General features: G+C 43.4%; 1 protein-coding gene across 1 annotated transcript; it reads right to left on the bottom strand.

Annotated features, from left to right (window-relative positions):
- Positions 1–265: 265 nt before the first annotated feature.
- On the bottom strand, positions 266–15856 carry SEC61A1 (SEC61 translocon subunit alpha 1). The gene is made up of 12 exons (XM_081078344.1): positions 15713–15856; positions 15413–15480; positions 12453–12518; positions 12275–12353; positions 11190–11321; positions 9647–9756; positions 9221–9374; positions 5264–5424; positions 3788–3985; positions 3335–3526; positions 2941–3017; positions 266–2285 (listed from the first exon to the last, which is right to left on the bottom strand). Exons 1-12 carry the CDS (start codon positions 15717–15719, stop codon positions 2099–2101), a joined length of 1431 nt encoding a protein of 476 aa, XP_080934470.1. The 5' UTR covers positions 15720–15856; the 3' UTR covers positions 266–2098.
- Positions 15857–25221: the final 9365 nt, after the last annotated feature.

Here is a 25221-nt window from a genome sequence, read left to right as displayed (position 1 = left end):
GGGCTCAAGCAGCCTGCACACCACTCAGCACCAGCGCTTCTGCTCAATCACCTGTATTTCAAATTACCAAAAACCTGAGCATGCGGTGGGCACTATCACCATAAGGAAGTTTTCTAGGCAAAATGCTTTTCTGAGGAGAAACTTCCATCTAGGTGAGACCTTGGGCACCTGTGCAAAATCAGGACCCGACCAAGCCTCAGGCGTCTTCTCTCACTGGCCTTCTTGGGAATTAAAGGGAATTGAAAACAGAAAGAACATGACCAAATGGCTTGTAAAAAGTTGGCTTTATTTGTCACTTTTTCACCTTATCTCAGTTATGCCACTTCCCGTCTGTCCACAGTGACACTCCCTGGAAGCTAGGACCAGCCCCACCCACCGTGGTCATTAACCACAGAGCCCGAGCCTAAGCCTTGCAGAGCCCCCCTGATGATAACAGGCTGCAGGCCGGGCGGCAGGGCTCCTGCCACAGCTGCCCTGCTGCCAGCGGCCACAGCCTTCCTCTAAGGTTGGGCTGAGCAGACAGGGTTGGGGAGAGGCATCAGGTCTCTGCTCAGGACTGGGGCTGACAAGGCCACGTGTGATATGGGGTGTGGCAACGCCCTGGGGGGGGGGGTGACACACCCGCCAGGCCCATCCTGGCTCTTCCACGGCTAACTTGCCAGGTGGTTTTAAGCAAGTTGCTTCTTGTTCCTCGGTTGGTCTGTTTCCTGGTTAGCACTGCCAGTAAGGACTCCTAGGAGCCCTCTTGACTCAGGTGTCAAGTTTGAAACCTCTACTGAATAATGACCATGGCTCTGTGCTTCGGAGGCCGCTGTGTGCCTGCTGCTGGTGGGAAATCTCCCTCCATATGGCTGCACAGACCTCTGGTGCTCCCTTCTTAGAACTGGGGTGTCCTCCAGTGAGAACCCCTCAGGTTTGCAGTGCCTGACTCTGCTGTCCCTGTTGCCAAGCACTGTCAGGCACCTGTCCCGAGAAGCACCTTCCTAAAGGCCTTAGAAAAGGTTCCAATTCCTAAGATCTTAGTCACCTGTTTTTGCGAAAAGAACTTATTTTACACATAATTATGAGTCTTTTAATATCAAACATTGGAGAAACTTACGAAAAACACAAGCTCTCTGACCCTGACTGCAGGAGGAGATGGGTGGCATCTTGTCATTTACCTTATTTGCATTTGGTCTTAAGCACAATGAAAGAGTTCTAAAAATACAAGTGGGAAGTGGTCAGCCTAGAGGGTAGCGGTGGCCTGTGAACACCAAGTAAATTGATGTCTTTCCACGTCTGAGTGCCTGCCACGATGTCTCCACTTGCTAGCACCAAGTGGGGAGTGAAAGAACCAAGAGGGGCCAAGTCCAGTGACAACTGGAAGAACTAGACAGAAAGACATAACTCCAGGGGTCCTCCACACAATGTTTACCTAGCTTGGCCAGGCGCAACTCTATAAAGTTGACGAATCCCGACTTCACATGCAGAAAAAAGAACTGATGGCCCAAGAGTATCTTGCTGGGAAATTCATCCCTCTCCTTTGGACGCTCTGCCCTAAAAAAAACTACTTTTAAAAGGGAAGACAATTGTATCTTCCAGAGAACAAGTTTTAAGCATATGTTTCTACCCGACCGTGAGGGAACATGCTAGTGAATCACCCACATCCATCAGAAAACACATGGTGTGCTGCCAGCCTCACATCTTGCTGCCACAATGAAATGCAGTCCTTTCAACAATGTTTGTGCTTCTAACCAACAAGACATTTCCTTGTAGGTGAACAGCTGGGACCACCGCAGCCGCCTATGGCACTGAGAAGGTGCAAAGGTTAAAACAAAGTTACATGGACACATGGGGAGTCATTTATCCTCCCAGCCTCTGGCCATCAGCTGAATAAAACCTCAGTTTTATAGTTCTTTAGCCAATGCCAGAATAAAAAGCAAAATCTCAAATTGGAAATTTCTAGTACTTTACAAAGTGGAATGAAAGAATATGAAATTCAAAAAAAAGTAAACAAAGTTCCATATACCACAGCAGCACCCCTGTGATGAATTCGTTGTTCCCTTTCCTTGGCAATTCCAGAGCATGTCTCCTCTTCCTAGTCCAGGAGAGACATGGCTCAGAAAAGAAGGGCCCCCATGCTGCCGACCTCACTCTGCTCCTTTACAAAGATTTCAAAGTACTGGTAGATAATTGTGACTGCGAGCAGGATCCCGGTTCCAGACCCAATGGCACCCAGGAAGTCAGCCAGGACGGAGAGGGCCCCGATGCACAGCCCCCCAAAGGCAGCGGCAGTGGGAATGTACCTGGGGAGTGGGAGATGGGTCAGCAACATGCCACCATGCAGATCCTTCCATCCTGGCCTGCCCCTGACTCAGGCGACATGCCTGCGGGGCCAGGCAGTCTGACATGCTGGCCTCTGATTTAGGAACTTAACTCCTTTAGAGATCACTATCTTCTTTAAACTTCACCTACTCACACACCTTAATGGTCTAGACTAGGGCTGCTGTCCAATGAAGTGACTGCACAAACCACACATGGTTGATGAAATGTGCCTAGTCCAAGTTGAGATATTAAAGATAGCACACGAGATTTTGAAGACAAGAATATAAACTATCTCATAATTTTTCTTACACTAATTACAAATTTTTACTCTTTTAATGTGGCTACTAGTCAGATGTAGCTTGCATTGTATTCCTCCTGAACAGTGTACTGTAAAGCTAGAGGCTTTGGAGAATTCTTAGTGGAGAATGAACGAAATTGCCTATTGCCCCTGCTAGGGATCGGAAGACAATCTGAAAGTTTCACTGCTGATTTTCTTGTGGACACAGGGACCTTTTCTATCCTGTATCCAAGGATAAGATTTAATGAACCAGAAATCCCTAAGCCCTGTCAGGATGCTTGATGTGTAAGAAAACCACAAACATAAGAAAACCCCTGGGACCTAGGGCCAGCACTCACCGATTGAGTTCATGGACCATGGAAGTTTCTCTGTGGCCCCTCATCACCATCTGCTGCTCCTTCAGCTGCTTTGCAACCTGTGTGATGCCGAGAAAACAATGTGCAATTTTAAGTTTGAAATTGAAATCTAGGTAGACATTTCATGGTGGCACTAAACACTCACAGGTTTCCTTCTTTATTGTTATTCCCTAACAATATTTGTGTAGATAATTTTAAAACTGCTGCCTGAGCCTCCTCATGAGAAAGTCCAGTTTTAGTTTGGCTCCAGCTCCCCAGGTGAGCACTAACACCACTACCACTTTCTTAGGAAGAGATGACAAGTTGAGACCCCTCATACCAGTGACAGGTGAGAGCTACTGTTTCTTGGTTCAATTAATTTGTAACTTATACTTACATCTTTGGCAGAGGAGCCTGAGACCTCGATCCACGTTTTGGAAAAGAATGCACATGAGCCCAGCATGAACACTATGTACACAATGGCATGCACAGGGTCTTCTAACACAGAGCCAAAAGATTCTGGAGGGGACAGGTAATAGCAAAGGCCACCAACTGGATAAGCACGTGCTGGACCCCCGGAAGATGTATCCTGCGAAGATACACACAAAGCCTATGAGTGCTGTTTCATAGTACCTTGGCAACAGGAAAAAAGTAGTTCTGAGCAGATGAAAAGGAATACAGTGTGGCTCAGGTGTCAGTGCCGTTTTCTTACTGAAATGAAACTTTGATGTGCTGAATTTGTGAAAGGCACAATTAGAAACTATGGTAGGGTAAACTGCTTGGTCATGAGCAAGACACTTGGATGCACGGCACTGCAAGTCGCCACAGTGTTACAAGTAGTCATACTTACAGACCAGGTGCCCAGCAGGCTGACCAGCAGGTTGCCACTGAAGCGGGCTGACAGCATCTGGGAGATGACATACAGGTTGGACACCAGGGCGGACTGCAGGATGATGGGGATGTTGGAGGTGTAGAAGAGCTTGATAGGGTACGTGTTGTACTGGCCTCGGTAACGCGCTGACTTGATGGGCAAGTCCACTCGGAAGCCCTGAGAAGCCAAACACAGCAGAGCGCCCCCAATGCCTCATTCCAGCCCCTGCACAGACACAGCCCAGCTGGGGACAGCCTGAGTTATGTTGGTTCCAGGGCTCCCATGCCACTTCCTGACCCAACACTGCACTTGGGAGCACATACACAGAGGGTTCCCAGAAAGGCAGGCTTAAAATAGCACCAAAACCCAGCACATTGGAACAATCCCGTTTTTGTCAAATAACGAAGTCCACCACATTCTATCTGCATCAATGTGGAGTAGACAGAAGAACCTGAAGGGCACATGTCCAAGTAAGTCCTCACAATGTGTCTCACTGGTGGTGACCTCTCCGGTGCTGTTACAAAGGCCCCAAGACAAGGCCACCTCACATCCCACAGCAGCCCTTTATGATGTTTTAAATCATAAATAGAAAAGCTAAGCTTTTCTATGAATATAGCCTCCGCCTCGGAAACCCTTGGGGAATAGAAAGGTTTTCTTTTATATTATGTTTTTTATAAACTCCCAGTGCCTAGAACAGGACTCAGAATATAGATTTAAAATAAATTTTAATGATCTAACCACAAATACCTACCAAGCCCCTTAAGAGTTAGCTTATTATTAAATCGGGTGTCTGACTAAAAGTCTCAGCTGAAGCAACAGACCTCTGTGGTCCTCAGAAAAAGCATTTGGCTGGTATAAATACCTCTTCACAAGCACTAAACTATCTTTTCTACTGCTGTCCCTTCTTTTCGATAAATATAAGAATACAAAATGGCCAATGAAAAAATACAAAGATAAATCCAACTGCAGAAAAGCAACTAACTGGCAGCTCAGGTCTCTTACTCAGAAGCAACTGACACAGACTAATAATTTGAAAGATAAGAGCTCTCAAGAGGAAGGACCTTTTCCAAGATGATGACACTACTCACAAATAGTCGATAAACTTTGGGTAAGATGGCGATAAGGTTTACAGCTTGACGACTTTTTACTTCTTTTGAATTAAGAACTTAAAGATGTTATTTTCTTTATCTGCTGATAGGCCCAACCCAAAGAAGCACAATTTCAGAAATGTTACATCTGCCTCAGTTTTTTTCAGTTCAGGCAGGTCCCTGACTGAATCAATGGAACACACTTATCTAGCGGACATGGAAACTGGCTCCTTTCAAATGCCGACCGACCCCTTCACTACGATACGATGATGTATAGCACCCCTGGGGTGTGAGTGGGAGCACATCCACCACGGCAGCCTGACACTTACATGCAGACCATGAGGACGTGCGGTGGTTCTGAACGCACCTGGAAGTAGATGACCACTGCGAAGACAAAGATGGTGGCGATCAGATTCATGAGGTTGGGGAGGTTCTGGCGGTAGAAGGCCTCTCGAAGGGCTCGGACCTTGTCAGTGCGTGTGGCCAGCAGATGAAACAGTGCAATGATAGCACCTTCAAATTCCATCCCTGTCAGTGAAGGAGGGGACACATGAGGTAAAGAAACAAACAGCTTCTTAGTGACAGAGGGCAAGAGAATTAGTTTTAAGATTTACAGTGTCTACCCCTGTAACCACAATGACAGTGGCATTTTCTCTTCCCTCATTTCCATTTCTCCCACAGAAATAGAAATGGGCTATTTTACCTTTTTGAATTGTCTCATTTTGTTGGCATGTGAGTCAGTGGCCACCAGATGTGTGGAATGATGATTAATTAGAAAATCATAAAAGCTAGATCTGCTTAACTCCAGCTGAAGAGGTCCCACACTGGAGAGCAGGCCCAGAGCTGTCCAATCCACTTCCCTGGAAAAGCCCAGGCAGCAGAGCATCCCCAGCTCGGAAATGCAGGCTTCCTCTGACAAGGCAGAGCCTGACTTCTCTGCTCTCACACTGATGACCAAGCAGACAGGACAACAGGTACGCCCACCTCATAGAGGAAACACCCCACCGTGCTGAAGAGAGCCAGGAAAACAAAGCCATGGACTGAAGGAATCAAGAGCAAGAAGGGGTACCTGACCTGAGGATTAGGCAGCAGAGGGACAAGTGGGAAAAAGCTGGGGAGCATGGGAAATTAGTAATGTCTAGAAACCTTATAATTTTCAAGAAATTTACTGAAGTTAAAAAACATCAAACCAAACCCCAGCTGAAGTAATAAACAGGAGCACTGTATTACTGTGTAACCGTTGCTATTCAGGACAGCATTAACTATCCTACAACGAAAGTCTGGCCTCAGGCAGGCAGCCACCCCTACATCCAGAGCTGTGCTCTGTGGGCAGGTGTGGGGGTTGTGCTGTTTCTAACACGTGATGGTGGAATGACTTGCTGCTTCTCCGTCTAGCTCTTCCCAGACTAGTCAGAGATAATAGGCATCACTCTCCGTCTCTTTTGAAGCCCCCGGCATAGGGCTCCTGTGGAAGCTCTGTCCTAACTACCAGTGCTTCCTCAGTTCCCATCCTTTCCTCCTCTCATTCAGGTGACAGCATTGGCCTGTCTAACCAATGTGCAGAATTCAGGGATCTTAAAGCTGGAGCCAAGACAAGCTCTTATTTCACAGAGGATGACACCCAAGTTGCCAAGGAAGGAAGAAGGAACTTGTTCACGCTCTGCCCATTCTCAACACTCCCCCCATTACCTCTTGGATCTCAGCTCTGACTATTCTCTCCCTTGTTCATTCGAACACACCAGGTACATTCCCACCTTAGAGCCCTGTACCTGGGTTCCTCCCAAATGGAACATTCCTCCCCAAGTCATAGGGCTTCCTCTCCCTTTTAGGACTTTGATTATCCAGACTAACCTTGTGATAACACTCCTGGCATTCCCATATTCCTCTGCCTTATCAGTAGTACCTGCAGTAACACCTGACATACAAGTAACACATGGTTTACTTACTTTGTATTCCCAGTGCCTATCTAGTAGAGTGCCTGGCCTGATATAGGCACCTGATAAATATTTTTCGAATGAAAGGCATGCCAGGGTTGGGCTCTAGTTTTCCTAATTTTTAACATAATTATTTCTTGACTTCACTACCTACTGAATCTCTGGGAAGCAAGACATCGTTTCTACTTCAGGGGCAAAAGCTGTTTTGTAGCCACACAGTCCCTGATAATCCTGTTTTGGGTTGTTCCCACTTGTCCAGGGAAGAAACAATGGTTATACTCCCAGACGCAAGAGGGTCTCAGTCAATAAGGATTACTGTGTCACCAAGCCAAGTCACAGGTGAGTTCCAGATGTGGGTGCCATGCTGCTTTCCTAGCCCTGTGACCCTTGTGACCTCTGCCCTTCTCCAGGGCCCAGTCCTCATGCCCCTACTCTTCTCCCTTTCTCTTCACTCTTCAGCAAGCATGGTGGTCTGCAGCCCTGCTCACTACCCATATGCACGAGGCCATGGACCCATCCTTCCTGGTGGCACCTCTCCAGCAGTTGTCAAACATTGCCAGTTGACATCGTGACACTTTTAAAGCCAAAAACAAACTCCCCTTTGCTGCCAATTTCCATCACCCTTGAAAATACCTCCTTTGTCCTGTCTCTTACGTTCTTTTCTCCTAATGCCCTCATGCAATGCTTTCCTTGTGACAGGCTGGCTTGTCCAAGCTAAGAGACTGAGCAGTTACCCAAGCTGCATTCTGTCATCCACTCCAGTCTGGGGTGATCCTCCAGATTTGGGCTGCCATCGCTTCACTGGCCTGCTCCTGAATGGAAGGTGGCTGCTTGGCTTCACTCTGGTATCACTTCCACATAACTCAGGATGTCACCCAGGCCAGTTACAGTATGGTCTTGCCATACACCTGAACTCTTATCCTTTATCCTCCTCCCTTTGACATCCATCCCTGGAAAGCCCTGTCTTTTGTCCTTGTCTCTCCATTTGCCTTGGATTTCTTACAGTTCCAAAAAGTGCCCAGGGAGGAATCAAATCTCATTTTGCCCACCCTTTTCTGACATCCCCTACCTCAATCTACGCTCTTTGCTTTGTAATCTGTTGTGCCCAGGGACTTGGTTTCCAGCATTCAATTAAAAGAAAACATTCAAATGTGTATACATACTTATTTCTCACAGGACTTTTGTAAGTAAATACCATATCTAGTGATGAATGCCTATTGCCTTTCCTAATAAGTCATACTTCCCTATATGTCTGGAAATTATTAAAAACATCCTCAATAATAAGATGTCCTTGGCACTCATGTGTATAGCATAGAATACTAACATTTGATAAGCATCTACTATGGGCCAAGCATCCATCATGTTTTTTCATGTTATTTCTCATTTCATCCTGGCAACCAAGGCTCAGTCAGAGTAGAAGGATTTACCCAAAGCCACTTATGAGGTCTGACAATTAAGTTCGCAAACTTGTTGCAATGATGTTGCTAACCATTTTTGGATATCAGAGGGATTATTCATTATGAATTTGTGCCAACTGGACAAACAGTTGACTATTTGGAAGTGCTGAAAAGCCTGCGTGAAAAAGTCAGACAACCTGAACTTTTCGCCAATTCATGGCTCTTGCATCAGGAAAATGCACCAGCTAACACAGCACTGTCTCTGAAGGCGTTTTTAGCCAGTAAATAAATAACTGTATTGGAACATCCTCCCTACTCACCTGTTCTGGCCCCCAATGACTTCTTTCTTTACCCGAAGATAAAGGAAATATTGAAAGTAAGCCATTTTGATGACATTCAAGACCTCAATGGTAATATGACGACAGCTCTGATGGCCATTCCGGAAAACAGAATTCCAAAATTGCTTTGAAGGCTGGACTAGACACTGGCATCGGTGCATAGCTTCCCAAGGGGAGGACTTCGAAGGTGACCATAGTGATATTCAGCAATGAGGTGTGTAGCACTTTTCTAAGATGAGTTCGCGAACTTAACTGTTTGCCCTCGTAGGTACTACTAATAGGAACAGCCAGGATGTGAACTCCAAGTTCAGCCCTCTTTCACAAAGTTGCCCCTTGCATGACCAAGTGTATTGGTTTAGTGATTTCATTTTTAGAAACATATTCACTGACAGCAACTGCTAAAATATGTAAAGATGAAAATATAAGGCTGCTCACTGTTTATCTGTTGTAATATGCAAATTATGTATAATTATGAGAAGCCTATCTGTTTTAAAATATTTTGATCCAGAAAAACACACAGAAAAATCAGAAGTAGTATACGTAAAATGGAGGTGATTTTTCCTTGGAATGGGGCAACTTTTGTCTTCTGCTTTGTATCTGTCTCTGTTAGTGCTTTTAACTGACTGCTGTCCCCAGGAAAGCCCAGGATCCTTACCTCGGCCAGTGTTGACAGTGGTGGGGCTGAATGCCTTCCACACGATGGTCTCACAGATGTTAGTGGCAATGAAGAGGGAGATACCAGAGCCCAGGCCGTACCCTTTTTGCAAAAGTTCATCCAAAAGTAGGACAATTAAGCCAGCAACAAAGAGCTGTAAAAATTTAAAAAATGAAAGAAAGAAACTCAAATAAACTGCATTCCTGTTCCCCACAGGTGTGGCTCTTTCCTTCCTCAATAAGAGGCTTCTCTGATATAAATGCTAATGGCTGAATAGACAGTAGACAGCAGAGCCTTCCTCTGGTGAGTTTAGAAGGGCCAACACAGGCACTTTGGCTCCTTCTCAGTAAAAGCTGCTTTTATGCATGGTTCAGGTTTGTTATTTGGGAAGTACAAGCCAGGGGGAATGTTTAGCATAACAATTACCTGAATAGTGATTAACAGGCAGATTCCAGCTCCCATTTCAGAAGGGTCCCCATACATTCCCGTCATCACATACACAATAGATTGGCCAATGGTAATGATCATTCCAAATACTAGAAATCAAAAGAAAACTGTTCTCAAAGTGGGACTTTCCACAGTCATAGAGCAAACAGCTACTGAACATCTCCTCTGTACCAGGTACCAGGAAGAACAAAGATGGAGAATACCGATACTGCCTCCAAGGAGCTCGGTCCAAGAAACACCAGTAACATCAGCAAAGTACACCATAACTCAAATGCCTGTGTAACAGAAGCAGGTGAGTTCCTTAATTTCACCTTCTCCTAAATTCACTTTCCTTTCAGTGATGAGAGGAAGAAAACGAGTTCGGACGTGACAAATCTGGTTCTCATGGAAGGGAAGGGTGCAAAATATACTGAAGACAGAATCCCGAGGTACACAATTTGGTAATGTCGCCAACCTACAGCACCCAAATTTGGGTCAGATTGCTTGGGTTTTGGAGAGCTCCTGGGTTGAACTACTCCTGGGCCACCTCTACAAGCCTATCACCCAGGTCTAAGTCCAGAACACAGATGATTAATTCTGGGATAAAGCGACCCCTTCCCAGTTTGCATGTAATGTGTTTTCTTTAAGGAAAACCCCCACAATGTTATCAATTTAGTCACTTGTCCCATTTCCTCTGTCACAAAGCTCTCTTGGCCAAACAGCTTTCCTTTTTGTAGACTGTCTTCGTGTCTTCTATCATTATACTTCATTGTTAGGCACAATGGAATCGACACATTTTTACTGGTTCCACAATACTAGATGAATCTCTAAGTATGGGTTTGGCTTCAAGTTCTGCTTTTCTGGTTCATTTGTCAATCCAGATCAGTTTGTCAAAATTTTACTCCCAAGTGCCCATCAAATGTAGTCCCTATTTGACTTTTATAAAACTGCTCAATGACACTGAATTCTTAAAGCAGAAAATCAGAAATCATTTTGATGATTAGTCATTGTTACTAGTGACACTTATTATTTGCTATGAGGCCAATATTATCCTCATGTTTACAGATGAAGGAACTGAGATGTAAGACCTGTCATCTAACTTTGTCCAAAGTCACAGAGCTAGTAAATAGTAGTGCTGGGTTAAGAGGATCACCTTTCCCCTAAGTTGAATCCTTTTAAGCTCCCAGAAGAAAAACAACACCTGTCATATACCTATGATGTGCCAGGCACTGAGAGATGTTTTACAAATGTTATCCCATTGAGTTCTTAGGACTGCTCTTCAAGCCCTGCCCCTGCAACTCAATCATACAGCCTCGGGGGCATGGGACATCCTCCCCCCACCCTTCCAGTCCATCAAAGTGCCTTGCACCATGACTGTCCCGGAAGTGCTTTCTTCTTAACACAAGCCACAGAGCACCCGCAGCGTTGGTGGGCTAAGGAAGTTACACGGTACAAAGAAAAAACTGTTTTGATGCCCCAAATTTCATAGCAAATTCAAATTCTCAACTATAGACATCTCAACATTATTCAAAATCTCACTTACACTTTTGGGCTCCATTGAAAAGGGCTCGGTCTTTTGGGGTATCACCAACTTCAATTATTTTGGCGCCAGCCAAGAGCTGCATGATGAGGCCAGAGGTAACAATGGGAGAGATACCAAGCTCCATCAATGTGCCTGAGGACAGGGGAGGCAGAACACAGCCAATATTAGCTTGGAAAAGCCTACATTAATAAGAAAATAAATGAGCAAAATATGACTGTGTACCCCTTATACAAATTCAGTATGCTTCAGTTTGCTAGCAGCATTGAACTTAGAGGATAACCCCAAAACATCAACAATCAGAGTATAATTCAATTCATTCTGTCAGTCTTCCACACAACATCTTATTCTGTTTTGGAAGTCACATGGCGTTTAAACAGATCGCTACACTTAAATTCACCATAAACAGATTCATTCTGGTTTCACAGAGATAAGAAAGGTTCGTCTTTTCATCAGTTAATAAAAAGGGATAACATTCAAATAATTTCCAGAGTCTGAAAAGGAAGCCTGTACAATTGTATCTGGTTGTGAATAAATGTCTACTTCCATTATACTAAAATGAGCTATACTTCCAACTGTTTGGGAACTTAACCTGAATTATATTTAGAAAAATGATTTAATCAAAAGCAGTACTGACAAACGTTCAAAATCTCCCCCCCCCCCCGCCTTAGGTAACTGGGTAGAGTATACGAAACACTGTTACATATTTTTTAACACATATATGTAACCTATAGATATGAAAAAGATGCAGCTCAGAAATAAATTACATATTCTGGAGAAGGTTATAAAAACACAAGAAAAACAGGCAGAAATATCATTTCAGTTGTTTAAAAAGCATTCTAGTTTTCGCACTTTTTAAATTCTCTACGACACAGACTAATCTTGCTATTACAGGTTTTATACTGCATTCATATGCAATTCTGAATATGATGATACACCTCAGCACTGAATTCAGCATTTACTAAGCTATTCAGCACAGCACACTAACATTTTTCCCAAGCACTTCCTGAACTCCACATAAAACCCAAGCCTGTAATTTAACTAGCCCACATTGTACAGAAAAGAGGCAGAGAGAGCCACAGTTCTACCTCGGTTAGAGGCTAGAATCACTCTTATCCAATAGAAAGGGTCAGCAGAATCTGAAGACATAATACCAAACAGGGGGATCTGGAAACAAACAGAAAGAGGATCAGCACATTTGTCTCCAGCCCTCTCTGACCACCTCCTCCCCCCACTTCGATACTAGAACAGGAAACCTGGGCTTACCTGGCAGCATACCAAGAAAATAAAGAGAGTGATAGCAGTCCACAACACTTTCTCCTTAAACTGAATCTACGGAAGAGAATGAATTAAGGCAAGTTATTTTCATAAGCAAATTACTAGAAATGGACTCAGATCAGACCCCTTTCTCTGTTCACCAGAGAAGTCTTGAACACTCCCAACCAGATACTAAACATAACTACTAAAACACATGTACATACATTGCATGCTTTGTACAAGGCACATATGCAAAGACCTTCATAGGCATCATCTCATTTAATCCTTGCACTACACAGCATTATCTTTATTTTAGAATGAGAAAACTGAGTCTCAGAAAGGCTAAGTAATTTGTCCGAAATTCCACAGTGAAGTGAGTTTGAGTCCAAAGTGTGTGCTCTTAACCATTAGCATTAACAGTTTAGGATCAGATCCAAGATCAAAGAATGTTGCAATAGAAAGGGATTCCTAAACTAGACGTGCCCTTTCAACATATGAGCCATCACCATTCATTTGAAAGGGTTTTGTAACCGACCAAAATCTTATTCTGGAGTTAACTAATTTGGCATTCGTGATTGTTTAATACATAGTGTTTTCTATGGATTAAGGGTAAAAGAAAACAATATTGGGGGAAGGACAGGGAGAGTTGCAAATTTAACCCAATCACTAACTACTAGTAGTATCTGTCTAACTTCAAGACTTTTCACATCTCTTCAGGTATGAAAGTAGGACAAATTACATTCAAAATCATTTTATAAATGACTAATAAGTATCATTAGAAATGATTAGACACCTTGCTCAAGGCCCCTCTGGTACTACCGTGTTTCCCCGAAAATAAGTCTGGGTCTTATATTAATTTTTGCTCCAAAAGACACATTAGGGCTTATGTTCAGGAGATATCATCCTGAAAAATCATGCTAGGGCTTATTTGCTGGTTAGGTCTTATTTTCGGGGAAACATAGTAAGCAGTAGAGTGGGAATTCTGGGTCTCCTGTCTCTAAAACTGAGTGTCTTCATTAGTACTTGCTGCCTACACTGAAAGAATGGCTTTAAAAAAACAGTAATTATTGTGCAGACTGAGGATTTTGATGTGGAAATGCCTTGTGAGTGACAGTATTAAGTGAACAAAATTGTGTTCTTAAAATACTTTTTAATTTGAGGGGGAGAGAAGTCTAAGCAAGCACTAAGCCAGAATCCTGGCTCTCTGGTCAGAAGAGAAGTTGTAGTCTTCTGTGTATCACTTTAGGTCACGATAACACAACTACACAAAGACAGCACGAATTCCATGTTCAGATACTCCACGTGAAATTGAGTGAATTCAAAGAACACTTCTTTCTCTTGAGAATGCTTCCTTTCCCACCTGTTACCGCACCCCACCAAGGAATCAAAAGGAAGTCAAGGGAAGGCAACACTGCTTCAGATTCTTTTTTCCATAAAGAATCACTTCAGTACAAACTTACATGACAAGTTTGTACTGAAGTGATTCTTTATGGAAAAAAGAGTGGACAATTTTTACAAGACTCCTCATTTGTTAATAACGAAGTCTCTCCTAGATGCGGCCAAGTTCAACAGTGAAACATCAAGGGCTGTTTAACATCCAAGTCTTGTCTACTCTACCTCTTAAACAGCCCCAAAATCCATTCTCCTCTCCTAGCCCACTCCCATAGTTTACCCTCTATTGCAAAACCCTGGAAACCACTCCACTCCTTTACCCTACTTCCAAAGCAATTTTCTAATCTGTCTGGCTCCTATTGCTCCCCATTTATCTTTTACGTTTTGTCAATACTGAAGTATATCTAACACCTTCCAACCTGCTTGTCTTGTTTTCCTTCGCATTTTATATATTCCTTATGCCTGGAATTCTGTTCCCTCACTTCAAGAAAACTACTCTTCCTTCAAAACCACCATCAGACATCACATCTTCCAGAGTTAATCCCTTCTTTAGCCACTGCTATACCTTGCACATATTTTCACTGCTCCATCTATCACATTTAAGCTACAAGGCCAAGGTCATACAGTTATTAAGACTGTGTAAAGGGTGGATCCCAGGCTTGCTAGCCTCCAGACCATGCCCTTTCTACTATGCAGGGGGTGAGGGGTGAGGAAGAACTTTGCATATTGGCCCATCAAAGGCAGTACATATGTGGAGCAATTATACAAAACAGTTTTAAGCAAAAATAAATAAATAAATAAATAAAACGAGACTCTTAGAACCCAAGTGTCCAAGCTGATGTCAAGTACACAATACATATGTGAATGCATGAACAACAGTCTGAAAAGAATCTGAAGACAAAAATATATATATATATATTACTACTCATTCTCTTTAAGAACCCAATGAAACTTTTCTTCATTGTCTAATAGCTTTACTTACATTGGCAACTACATCTTGGCCTATAGTTCACAGCAGTGAAAATTGCAACAAAGATTCATTTTCGGTCTACATTTCTATTTTTCCATGTTTTTACTTGCCCACTGCAAAAGGCAAGGTTCACAAAATGCCTGTACTCGCAGTTAATGTGACAGCCCACATAAAAGGCAGAAACTCATTTGTACAGAATACTCATTTAAGTGCCTGTCAGTAAATGGCCTCACAGAGCATCTCCTAGAAGAATTTCCAACCCACGAATTGCTCCTGTTGGAGGTGAGGAGGGAAGAGTAAGTCAACCTGAGAGCCATCACTGAGGCTTTGGGCCAGGGTCCAGCGTGGGGACGGGGACCCACGGCTGTGTTCGCCGGGGTGACAGCCACGGGAGACGCCCCGAGTGAAGCGCGACGACTTCGGTGGCCATTCCCACCACCAGGTCACCTCCTGACCAAGCTCAGGAGTACACCCAAGTACCCTCCGGGGAGAAGAGAGGAGGGACGGAGCTTCCACTCGGCGTACTGAAGCCATTTTTAATTACCCTGTAAACTTCAAGCACCCGAGTTTCACGAAGCCGCCTTTGATGGCGATTTCAGGAACTTACCTTTCTCTCCGGCTTCTGAATTTCCGGCAGGATGACACAGAAGGGCTTGATGACTTCCAGAAATTTAACTTTGATGGGAGAGACAAAAGAAGAGTTAGGACTTGAAGAAACCTTCCGTGCTACCTGGAGAAGGCTTCCGCCCAGGCCGGGTAGGGGCAGGCCGAGCACAGGGACACGCGGAGTCCCCGAGGAGGACCTGGGGCCCGGGCAGGCTTGGCAGACGAGCGCCGGCCCGGACCGGTGAGGGGAAGAGGGATGTGACCCATCCCGGAGGAGACAGGGCTGCCCCGAGGGACTCACTCGCCATGGTGGCGGCTGCTCCGGCTCTGGGTTCCGCTTAGGCTCCGCTCCGCTCCGCGTGAGGCGACGCTGCCGGCAGCCGCGCCTGCTCCTGGGCGCAGCACCTCCGCCGAGGGACACGTCAGTGTTAGCACTGGGGTGGGCGGTGCAGCGCGGGGCGGGGCGGGGCGGGGCGGGGCGGGGCCGGGAAAGGACCGCAGGCCTCTTCCGCTTCCTGCCACGCGCTGCGAGCCAGCCGCCGCGCGGCCTCCGCGGAGACCACAACTCCCGGCATGCCGCGGGGCGCCGGGGGCTACTGGGAAGAGGGTGTTTAGCCGCGGGGGAGGGGCGGCGCGGGGCCTGCCGGGACTGGGAGCGTGCGGCTGAGCTGACTCGGCGATGCAGGCCGGTGCGGGAACGTCGTGCATCGTGTATGGCGACACACGCGGTGTTAACTGGTGGAGAAACTGAAGCAAATGACACCGCCTGCTCCCTGGGGTCTGGGAGCGAGGCTGAGTGTCCCGGGTCACTTCCATGCCTTTCACAGCACTTTATAACTCTTTGAATTAGTAAATAGACTGTAAGCTCCTTTGAGCAGGCTTTGTCCCGGTGCGGACCACAGTGCCTAGCGTCTAGTAGGTGCTCGCCTCGTGGGGCTGAAACTGGGGCGGGGGGGGGGGGGCAACTGAGTCCGGGGCTGGTGCTTTCTGTGCTGCTCAGCCAACAGACGGACACAGGAATTGGGCTATAAGATAAGCGTTTATTGTCAGAGCATAGGTGATGTGACAGGGTTAGCACCTCCAAAAACTGCCTTAGCGTTCTCAGACCAGCTTAGGGTATTTAGGGGAAAATCTGGGCAGATGGGTCCGGGGTTCTGCGTGGAGCCTTCCTTCTGTCAACGTGGTGGTTCTGTGGTGTCAGCAACCCTGGGACAATGGGAGGAGCCTGGAAAGAGTGCTAGACCATAGAGATTGTGATCAATAAGCCTAAGGGTATCAATCGTCATAAGCTTCAGGGTCATTTCCTAAAATAGGGAACTGGATGGGACATTCCGAGCTCAAGCCACAGGGGGACACCTATTACTAAACTATAAGTCAAGGAAAAGTGAGGCCGGGGACATTGCGAGGCCTCTCCTACAGGGGTCCCAACTGGGCCCTGCTTCAGGTCCAACGGAACACCCTCATTTGTAGTCATTCAGCAAACCTGGAGGCCTGTCCTGAGCCCCAGAAATGACTCCTGCTGGACCCTGCCATCTGAGGATGAATGGGATGAGTGCATGGAGAGACAGACGGTAGGAAAAGAGCTGGGGCAGCTAAGGAAGTAGCCTGGCCCACTAGGGAATCCAGGAGTTGCTTTTGTGCCAAACCTAGACGGATTCCTGTGAGAAGAAATGAGGAGGGAGGGTGCTCCAGATTGAGGAAACAGTTATGAGGAAGACACAGTACTGTGAATGTTCAAGGTCTATGGAGAAAGATGTCCTGTTTGGGGAAAAGGCTATGTGAAGGAGAACAATAACATTTAATATTTGTGGGTGAAGGGTAGGTCAAGGGATGCTTGGATGGGGAGATTGGATTTATTTTTGATGCATCTATAATCAAAGGTAGCATGCAGTAAATAATCTAAAAGAAAGAGACTTCATGCTGTGAGCATTTAGAGCAGGAGGAGGGGAGCTTACTGACTGGGGATTAGGGAAGATTTCATGGAGCTAAATCTTGACCTGTACTTGTAGAAGTTGGCGGTGCGTTTTGCAGATGTTGGTATGATTTTTTTTGCAATAATAATTTAAGGATTGCTTTTTCTACTTCCTTCCCATTTCTAGTAGGTAGCCAAGATTTGTAAATCTTTCTCAAGATTTTGGTAGGACAGGAATTTTTTTATTTTTTTTTAACGTAACCCAGTGATGGAAAATTCAAATTACTACAGGAGGCAAGCAGATAACTTCAATCAGTGAAGTGGCCCAGGTGTGACATCATTTGATATCCATCAGCCAAACAAAAAAGTAACTGTGGAGTACTCTTCCAGAGCTGCTTCTGAAATGCAGCCCCATCTTCCCATACAGGACTCACTGATAATCTGGAGTTTCGCCAGAAGCTAAAACTGGCAGCCCCTGGACTAAATTCAGCAGATAGACCACAGCTGATGTTTATGCACTCAGCACCATACCGATGGTGAAAATCCTCATGGTAAATAGTCTCATAGTAATGGTGCTATGTGTTACAATATAAATTTTAATATAAACTCATTGGTTTATACTGACAGTTTTAGGATATAGTACCATGAAAAATGGGCCTCCTGTTGTAGCGACATCTGAGAAACATTGATGACATAGTCTGGCCTGTGTCACTGAAGGAGCTGTGGCTAACTTGCATGTGTTAACAAAACACTAATTGCTTTAGGAGACTTCCTAGCTTAAAATAATTTTGTTGCACATTGTAATTTTTTAGAAGGTAGTAGCTCTGCGGATTTTTATATTTATACTTCTAAGATTATATTATAAAATATTAAAACAAATACCTAGACTGAAAAGACAAAAATATCTGGATAAATTTTTAATACTTTTAAATATAATAAACGTGAATCTTGCTAATTTGCAGAAGAACCAAAAAGGGATTATAGTAGTGAGTCCCAGCCTACAGCTTGTTTTGATATTATGCAAGAATCTGCACGAAATAAAAACTTGTATTAAATAGATTTTATTACATTAAATCTGTAGTTCTGGAACGAAAAATGACTTGATTTTTTTCGACCAAGAATTTGACTTACTGCTAGTGACAAATCTCAGCTGCAAATAGTGTTTAGTAGTTATGTGTTAAAAGATAAAAGTATATATGATGTATATTTCATCAGGATGCTGTTAAAACTTGTAGTTTGAGTGAAGAAAGTGTGAGTGAAGAAAGTGATCATCCATGAGGAAGAAATTTAAAAGTTCCGTATATTAAACATTTGAAAATTTAAAACTCCCGGAAATGTTATCAAAGTGAGAATAAAAGCAAGCAAACATATTTAGAAGGTACTATTGGAATTTTTAGCATTATATTAGTAAATGTAATTGAGCATTTCCACAAAAATATTTACAAGAACTTCTAAGGAATAATATTGATAAGGCATGGGTACTATGGACCCACTTGTTACAAAACATAGATGTAGCTAAATGAGAAAACAACTTTTTGGAAAACATACTCAAGGGAATACATTCTAAATCATCCTCAAAGATGCTTCATTTGTTTCACATAAAAGTGTTTTAATAATTTGCTTAAAAAACAAGTTTCAAGATTTTGAAAGTAATGGTTTTTGTTGATCTTATGGCACTTAGAACCACATTTAATACACTGTATTGAACTTTGCTACTTCATTGAATAATATTTCCATAAAAATGTCATTGGGATATTTTAGAACAATTTTTCAAAAGTCATTGGATTTTGTAAAAAATGGACCAGTGTAATGCTTGAACGAATCTGGAGTTTCAGCCAAAAGTTTAGAAAAACTTTGGATGTTTTAATTTGGCACTACCGTGTTTCCCCGAAAATAAGACCTAGCCAGACAATCAGCTCTAATGTGTCTTTTGGAGCAAAAATTAATATAAGACCCAGTATTATTATATTAATTACATTGTATTATACTGTGTTATATTTGTTATATTATATTATACCCGGTCTTATCGTAAAATAAGACCCGGTCTTATATTAATTTTTGCTCTAAAATACGCATTAGAGCTGATTGTTTGTCTAGGTCTTTTTTTCAGGGAAACACAATAAGTTATCAAATTTAATTAATTTTGGATAAAGCAATCCAAGATCTAAATTAAGTAATTCTCATATTTTCCTCAATAAACTATTTATTATTACACATCAAATATCAGAAAGAACTGCAAATTAAATAATGAAAAGTGAACCTAGATGGACAACTTGAAATGCTAGAGCTGCAAAAGCAGTTTGGAAATCAGTAAGTTCTGTATGAATTCGGACAGTTAAGTTCGCGAACTCATCCTAGAAAAAGTGCTGCATACTCATTGCTGAATATTACTATGGTCACCTTCAAAGTACTCTCCTTGGGAAGCTTTGCACTAACACCAGCGCCTAGTCCACACTTCAAAACAATTTTGGAACTCTTTTTCTGGAATGGCCATCAGAGCTGTCGTTGTATTACCCTTGATGTCCTGAACGTCATCAAAATGTTTTCCTTTCAATATTTCCTTTCTCTTCTGGTAAAGAAAGAAGTCATTGGGGGCCAGATCAGGTGAGTAGGAAGGGTGTTCCAATACAGTTGTTTGTTTACTGGCTGAAAACTCCCTCACAGATAGTGCCGTGTGAGCTGGTGCATTGTTGTGATGCAAGAGCAACGATGAATTGTTGGTGAAAAGTTCAGGTCGTTTTTATCTAACTTTTTCACAAAGGCTTTTCAGCACTTCCAAATAGTAAACTTGGTTAATTGCTTTTCCAGTTGGTACAGGTTCATAATAAATAATCTCTCTGATATCAAAAAAGGTTAGCAACAGTGTTGCAACAAGTTTGTGAACTTAATTGTCAGACCTCTTATTTTCACTGTAGTAGAAACGAATGGAGTGGTTAGCCATTTGAAAAATGTTTTTAAGAGTTTTGGCCTTAAATGATATTTTAATGGAAATGTTAATACTTATTTTAGCTTTATGAGAAAAAATTATTAGAGCTGACATTATTTCAATGGACTATAAAATGACTGAACATATGTAAACTTGCATTCTGTTTGGGCAGCTATAAAAATACCACAAAATGGGTGACTTATAAACAATAGGAATTTATTTCTCACAGGTCTGGAGGCTGGAAGACACAGCAGGGGCCAGGAGGGTCTGGATCTGGAGAAAACCCTCTTCCAGGTTGCTGACTTCTTGTGCTTTCATATAGTGGACAGCAGAGTAGAGCAGCAGAAGGCAGGTTTCTTGTGACTCTTATAAGTGCGCTAATCCTTATGACCTTCACTCTTATGACCTTATTTAATCCTAATTACCTCCCAAAGGTTCTACCTCCTAATACACCATGGGGCGGGTTAAGGCTTTAACATGAATTTTGGAGAGATGTATTCAGTCCATAGCATAAGCAAATAAAGGAAACTGAAACAGAATTGGTGGATATTATAGGTATGAAAAATATAGGTATACCATTTGAAACAAGATTAAGTATCAATTCCAAGAGAAAAACTATTGGATTTCTAATAGATAATATAAAAAGGTGTTTGATGACTAAAGTAAAAAAGGTAATGAACTTTTCAATGCTTTCAATTTATTGAGTCCTGAAATTTGGCCAACTGATTTGTGAAGTTACACAGGCTGAGGATGAACAAAAAGTGGTAAAATAAGCCAACTGGTTAGAAGGCATTTCAATATGTGATTTTTGTGACTTAGTCAATAATAGAAACATTGCATACATTAAAGCCTCAGACTATTTTATTAGGTCTAGAAAATAAATGCAATTGCTATTAGTTCATCAGAAGCTGAGGAGTCAATACTAATCAGCATGATGTTAAGAAAAATTCATCTAATGTGATCTGGTCAAGATGGTGAAGTAGGTAAATGCTGTGTTTGCATCCTCTCAAAACCACATCAAAATTCCAATTAAGTTACAGAATAACAATCATTGAGAGTCATCTGAAGTCTAGCTGAACCAAAGTCCTACAACTAAGGACATACAGAAGAAGCCACCTTGAGACGATAAGAGGGGCAGAGACACCAAATGTGCTGGTCTCACACCCACGTGTGACCATTAAAAATTAGGAGGGATGTCTCAGCTGCAGAGGTCCCCCGAGAGGAACAGGGGGTTCCAGCTACACACCCCTTGGGCTCCCCAACCCAGGGTTTCAATGCTGGGGAGAGATGTCCCCATAACTTTTGGTTGTGAAAACCAGCAGAGATTGTAGCTGAGTTAGCCAGAGGGTGGCTGCAGTCCCAGGCACTCCTCTTAAAGTGTTTGCACACAGACTTACTGACAGAGTTACTTGCTCTGAGCTCTAGTGCTGGGACAGTGGCTCGAAGGGTGTCAGGGACATATGGAAAGGAACAGAGTTGTCTGGCTTCAGAGTGAGGGCTGGAGGGGGAGCTTTTTCCTGGATGGAGGAGCTGGCAATAGCCGTTTCTTTGAGTCCTCCCTGTTCCCAGCATGCAGATGCAGGCAATCACCATATCTGAATCTCCATTAACTTGGTTAACACCATTCATTTGCTGTGCCCAACTTTCTGGCGCAGGCAAGCCACTTCCAGTGCCTTTTCCATACAGCCTCCCTTGGCTCATGGTGCAGAATTTCCTAAAATCTTTTCAAAGGTTCACAAAACCCAAACAAGCAGCATCTGGCTTTGGGGTGTTCCATACCTTTGTCTGAGCAGCCCTGAGCCCTGCACCAGTGAAAGTGGGCCTCATTTCACAGCTTGGCCTTTTGAGGAACCTCCAAGCACAGTGCAAGCAGCGGCCATCTTCAGATTGCTTTGTGGCTCATTCCAGGTGGCTCTGGGCAGGACACAGACTGCAGCTGAACTTGGCTGGCAGCAGGGCCCCTCCTAGGAGACTCTACGGCTGGTACGCCCAGAGGCCAGCTTCAGGCCCAGCCAGAACTCCACCTGGCTCTCTCTAAGGACAACACACCCAAAGGACAGACTGTGCAAGTACCAGAGGCCTGCTAAAGCAAATCCTGCTCTGTAGGGTCGGCCCCTGTACCCCAACTCCTTCACTGTAGTCACAGCCAGTCCTCACAAGCAATCAGCCTGAGGCTCATTCCCTCTCACTGACATGGAAACAGCAACCAAGGCTCAGCTACAACAGGAGAGCACACACAACCCACACAGGGACACTCCTGGAACACCCAGCTCTGGTGACCAGGGAGGCTGTGCGATGGCCCCACAGGACACTTATTATATAAGGCCACTCTACTAAGACCGGGAGACATAGCAGCCCTACCTAATACATAGAAACAAACACAGGGAGGCAGCCAAAATGGGGAGATAAAGAAATATGTTCCAAATAAAAGAACAGAACAAAGCTCCAGAAAAAACTAAACATAATGGAGACATGCAATCTATCAGATGCAGAGTTCCAAACACTGGTTATAAGGATGCTCAATGATCTCAGGGAGAACTTCAACAAAGAGATAGGAAACATAAAAATGGAGATAGAAAACATTAAAAAAATATATACCAGCCAGAAATAAAGACTACAATAACTGAAATGAAGAATACATTAGAGGGAATCAACAATAGATTAGATGAAGCAGAGAATCAAATCAGCGATTTAGAAGGTAAGGTAGCAGAAAACACGCAATCAGAATAGCAAAAAGAAAAAGAATCCAAAAAAATGAGAAAAATGTAAGAGGCCCCTGGGACACATCAAGTGTGCCAAAATTCACATTATAGGGGTACCAGAAGAAGAAGAAGAGAGACAGCAAGGAATTAAAAACCTATTTGAAGAAATAATGATGGAAAACTTCTCTCACCTGATGAAGGAAATAGATATAGGAAGCACTGAATGTCCCAAACTAGATGAACCCAAAAAGGCCTACAGCAAGACACATCGTAATTAAAATGCCAAAGGTGAAAGACAGAGAGGCTCTTAAAAGCAGCAAGAGAAAAGCAATTAGTTACCTACAAGGGAGCTCCTATAAGACTGTCAGCTGGTTTCTCAACAGAAACTTTGCAGGGCAGAAAGGATTGGCAGAAATATTCAAAGTGATGAAAAGCAAGGACCTACAACCAAGATTACCCAGTAAAGCTATCATTTAGACTTGAAGGTCAGATGGGCTTCCTAGATGAGAAAAAGCTTAGAGTTCATCACCACCAAAACAGTATTACAAGGAACATCAGAGAGACTTGTTTAACACACACACACACAAAAAGAAAAATGGGAATAACTGTATATCTATTAACTACTTTCAATGTAAATGAATTAAATATTCCAATTAAAAGACATAGGGGGTGGCTGAATGGATAAGAAAACAAGGCCCATACACATGCTGCCTACAAGATACTTCATATCAAAAGGCACACAGAGACTGAAACTAAAGGGATGGAAAAAGATATTTCATGAAAACGGAAAAAAAAAAAGCTGGGGTAGCCATACTTACATCAGACAAAATAGACTTTAAAACAAAGGCTTTTTTTCTACTTAATTTTTCATTTTTTTCAAAAATTTATTGGGGTGACAATTGTTAGTAAAATTACATAGATTTCAGGTGTACAATTGTGTATTACATCATCTATAAATCCCATTGTGTGTTCACCACCCAGAGTCAGTTCTCCTTCCATCACCATATATTTGACCCCCCTTACCCTCATCTCCCACCCACACCCCCCTTACCCTCTGGTAACCACTAAACTATTGTTTGTATCTATGAGGTTTTTTTTTAATATATATTTTTTATTAGTTTCAGGTGCACTTCCCCTCTTTCGTTTCTGATTTTATTAATTTGGGTCCTCTCTCTCTCTTTTTTAATGAGTCTGGTTAAAGGTTTGTTTATCTTCTCTAAGAACCAACTCTTGGATTCATTGATCTTTTGTATTGTTTTTCTGGTTTCTATTTCATTTATTTCTGCTGTGATCTTTATTATCTCCTTCCTTGTGGTCCTTTTGGGCTTATTTTGTGTCCCGACCCGTGGGACACTACACGAGGGACCCCGAAGCACCTAGAAGGGAGGAAAATGGGAGACACAAAGACCGGAGACAAGACAGGAGTTCTGATCAAGTCTCTCTTTATTGCAGCTCTATCAGGGGTTATATACATTCTTTTGCTGGGTGGAGGGGCATTAACATAAGAAGGGTTGCCCCAGGCTAGCATCTTAAGCCATCCAGACACCCCCTACAGAAATGTGGGTGTTACCCAAGTAACTTCCTCTATCTCATGCTTCTCAGTCATGTGATGGTGCCTTACAGGCACCCGCCCTCTAGAGGTCCCCCTTTTCTGTTTTATAAAAAAAGAATTCTAAGCCCCTAGGGAACTGCGCCTGTCTTAGGTTGGGATAGTCCATCTCTGTGAAACCTGGTACAGCGACAGGTTTTTGATTTTTTATGTTACTTAGAGAGCTGTCCTCTTACCCATCATTGGCTATCCAGTTCATCTCACAGGGGAGGAGTCCTGTTTTATGACTCCTGTTATTGGAGATAGGGATCTCCTCGCTCTTGCATCTCCAGTCGGGTGTAATGGACCTGTATGGGCTTGGCCTGCAAGGCCTCTATTTGTTGTCTGAGAAAGCGCACGAGTTTATTGAGGAGGATGGGTCCCAGTGATAGTAGGATAAAGCACCCGAGTATGGGGCCAAGCAGGGGTAGTAAGTAGGGTAAAAGTCCATTGAATCCGGTCCAGAGAGGGTTGGAAAGGAGGTCTCTTCTTCTTTTTTCAAGGTCTTCTTGTAATTTTTTGACTCTGTCACGAACAATTCCAGATTTGTTAGCATAAAAACAACATTTTTCTCTGAGGGCCAGGCAGATGCCCCCTTTTTCTGCAGTAAGTAAATCTAATCCCCTCCTGTTTTGGAGGACAACTTCTGCTAGGGAATTTATGGTATTGTACTAGGGAATGT

This window comes from Rhinolophus hipposideros (genome assembly GCF_964194185.1).
Source record: "Rhinolophus hipposideros genome assembly, chromosome: 17".
NCBI classification, from domain to species: Eukaryota; Metazoa; Chordata; class Mammalia; order Chiroptera; family Rhinolophidae; genus Rhinolophus; species Rhinolophus hipposideros.
The sequence above is the reverse complement of the archived record's forward strand: the minus strand, read 5'-3'. Positions and strand labels throughout refer to the sequence as shown.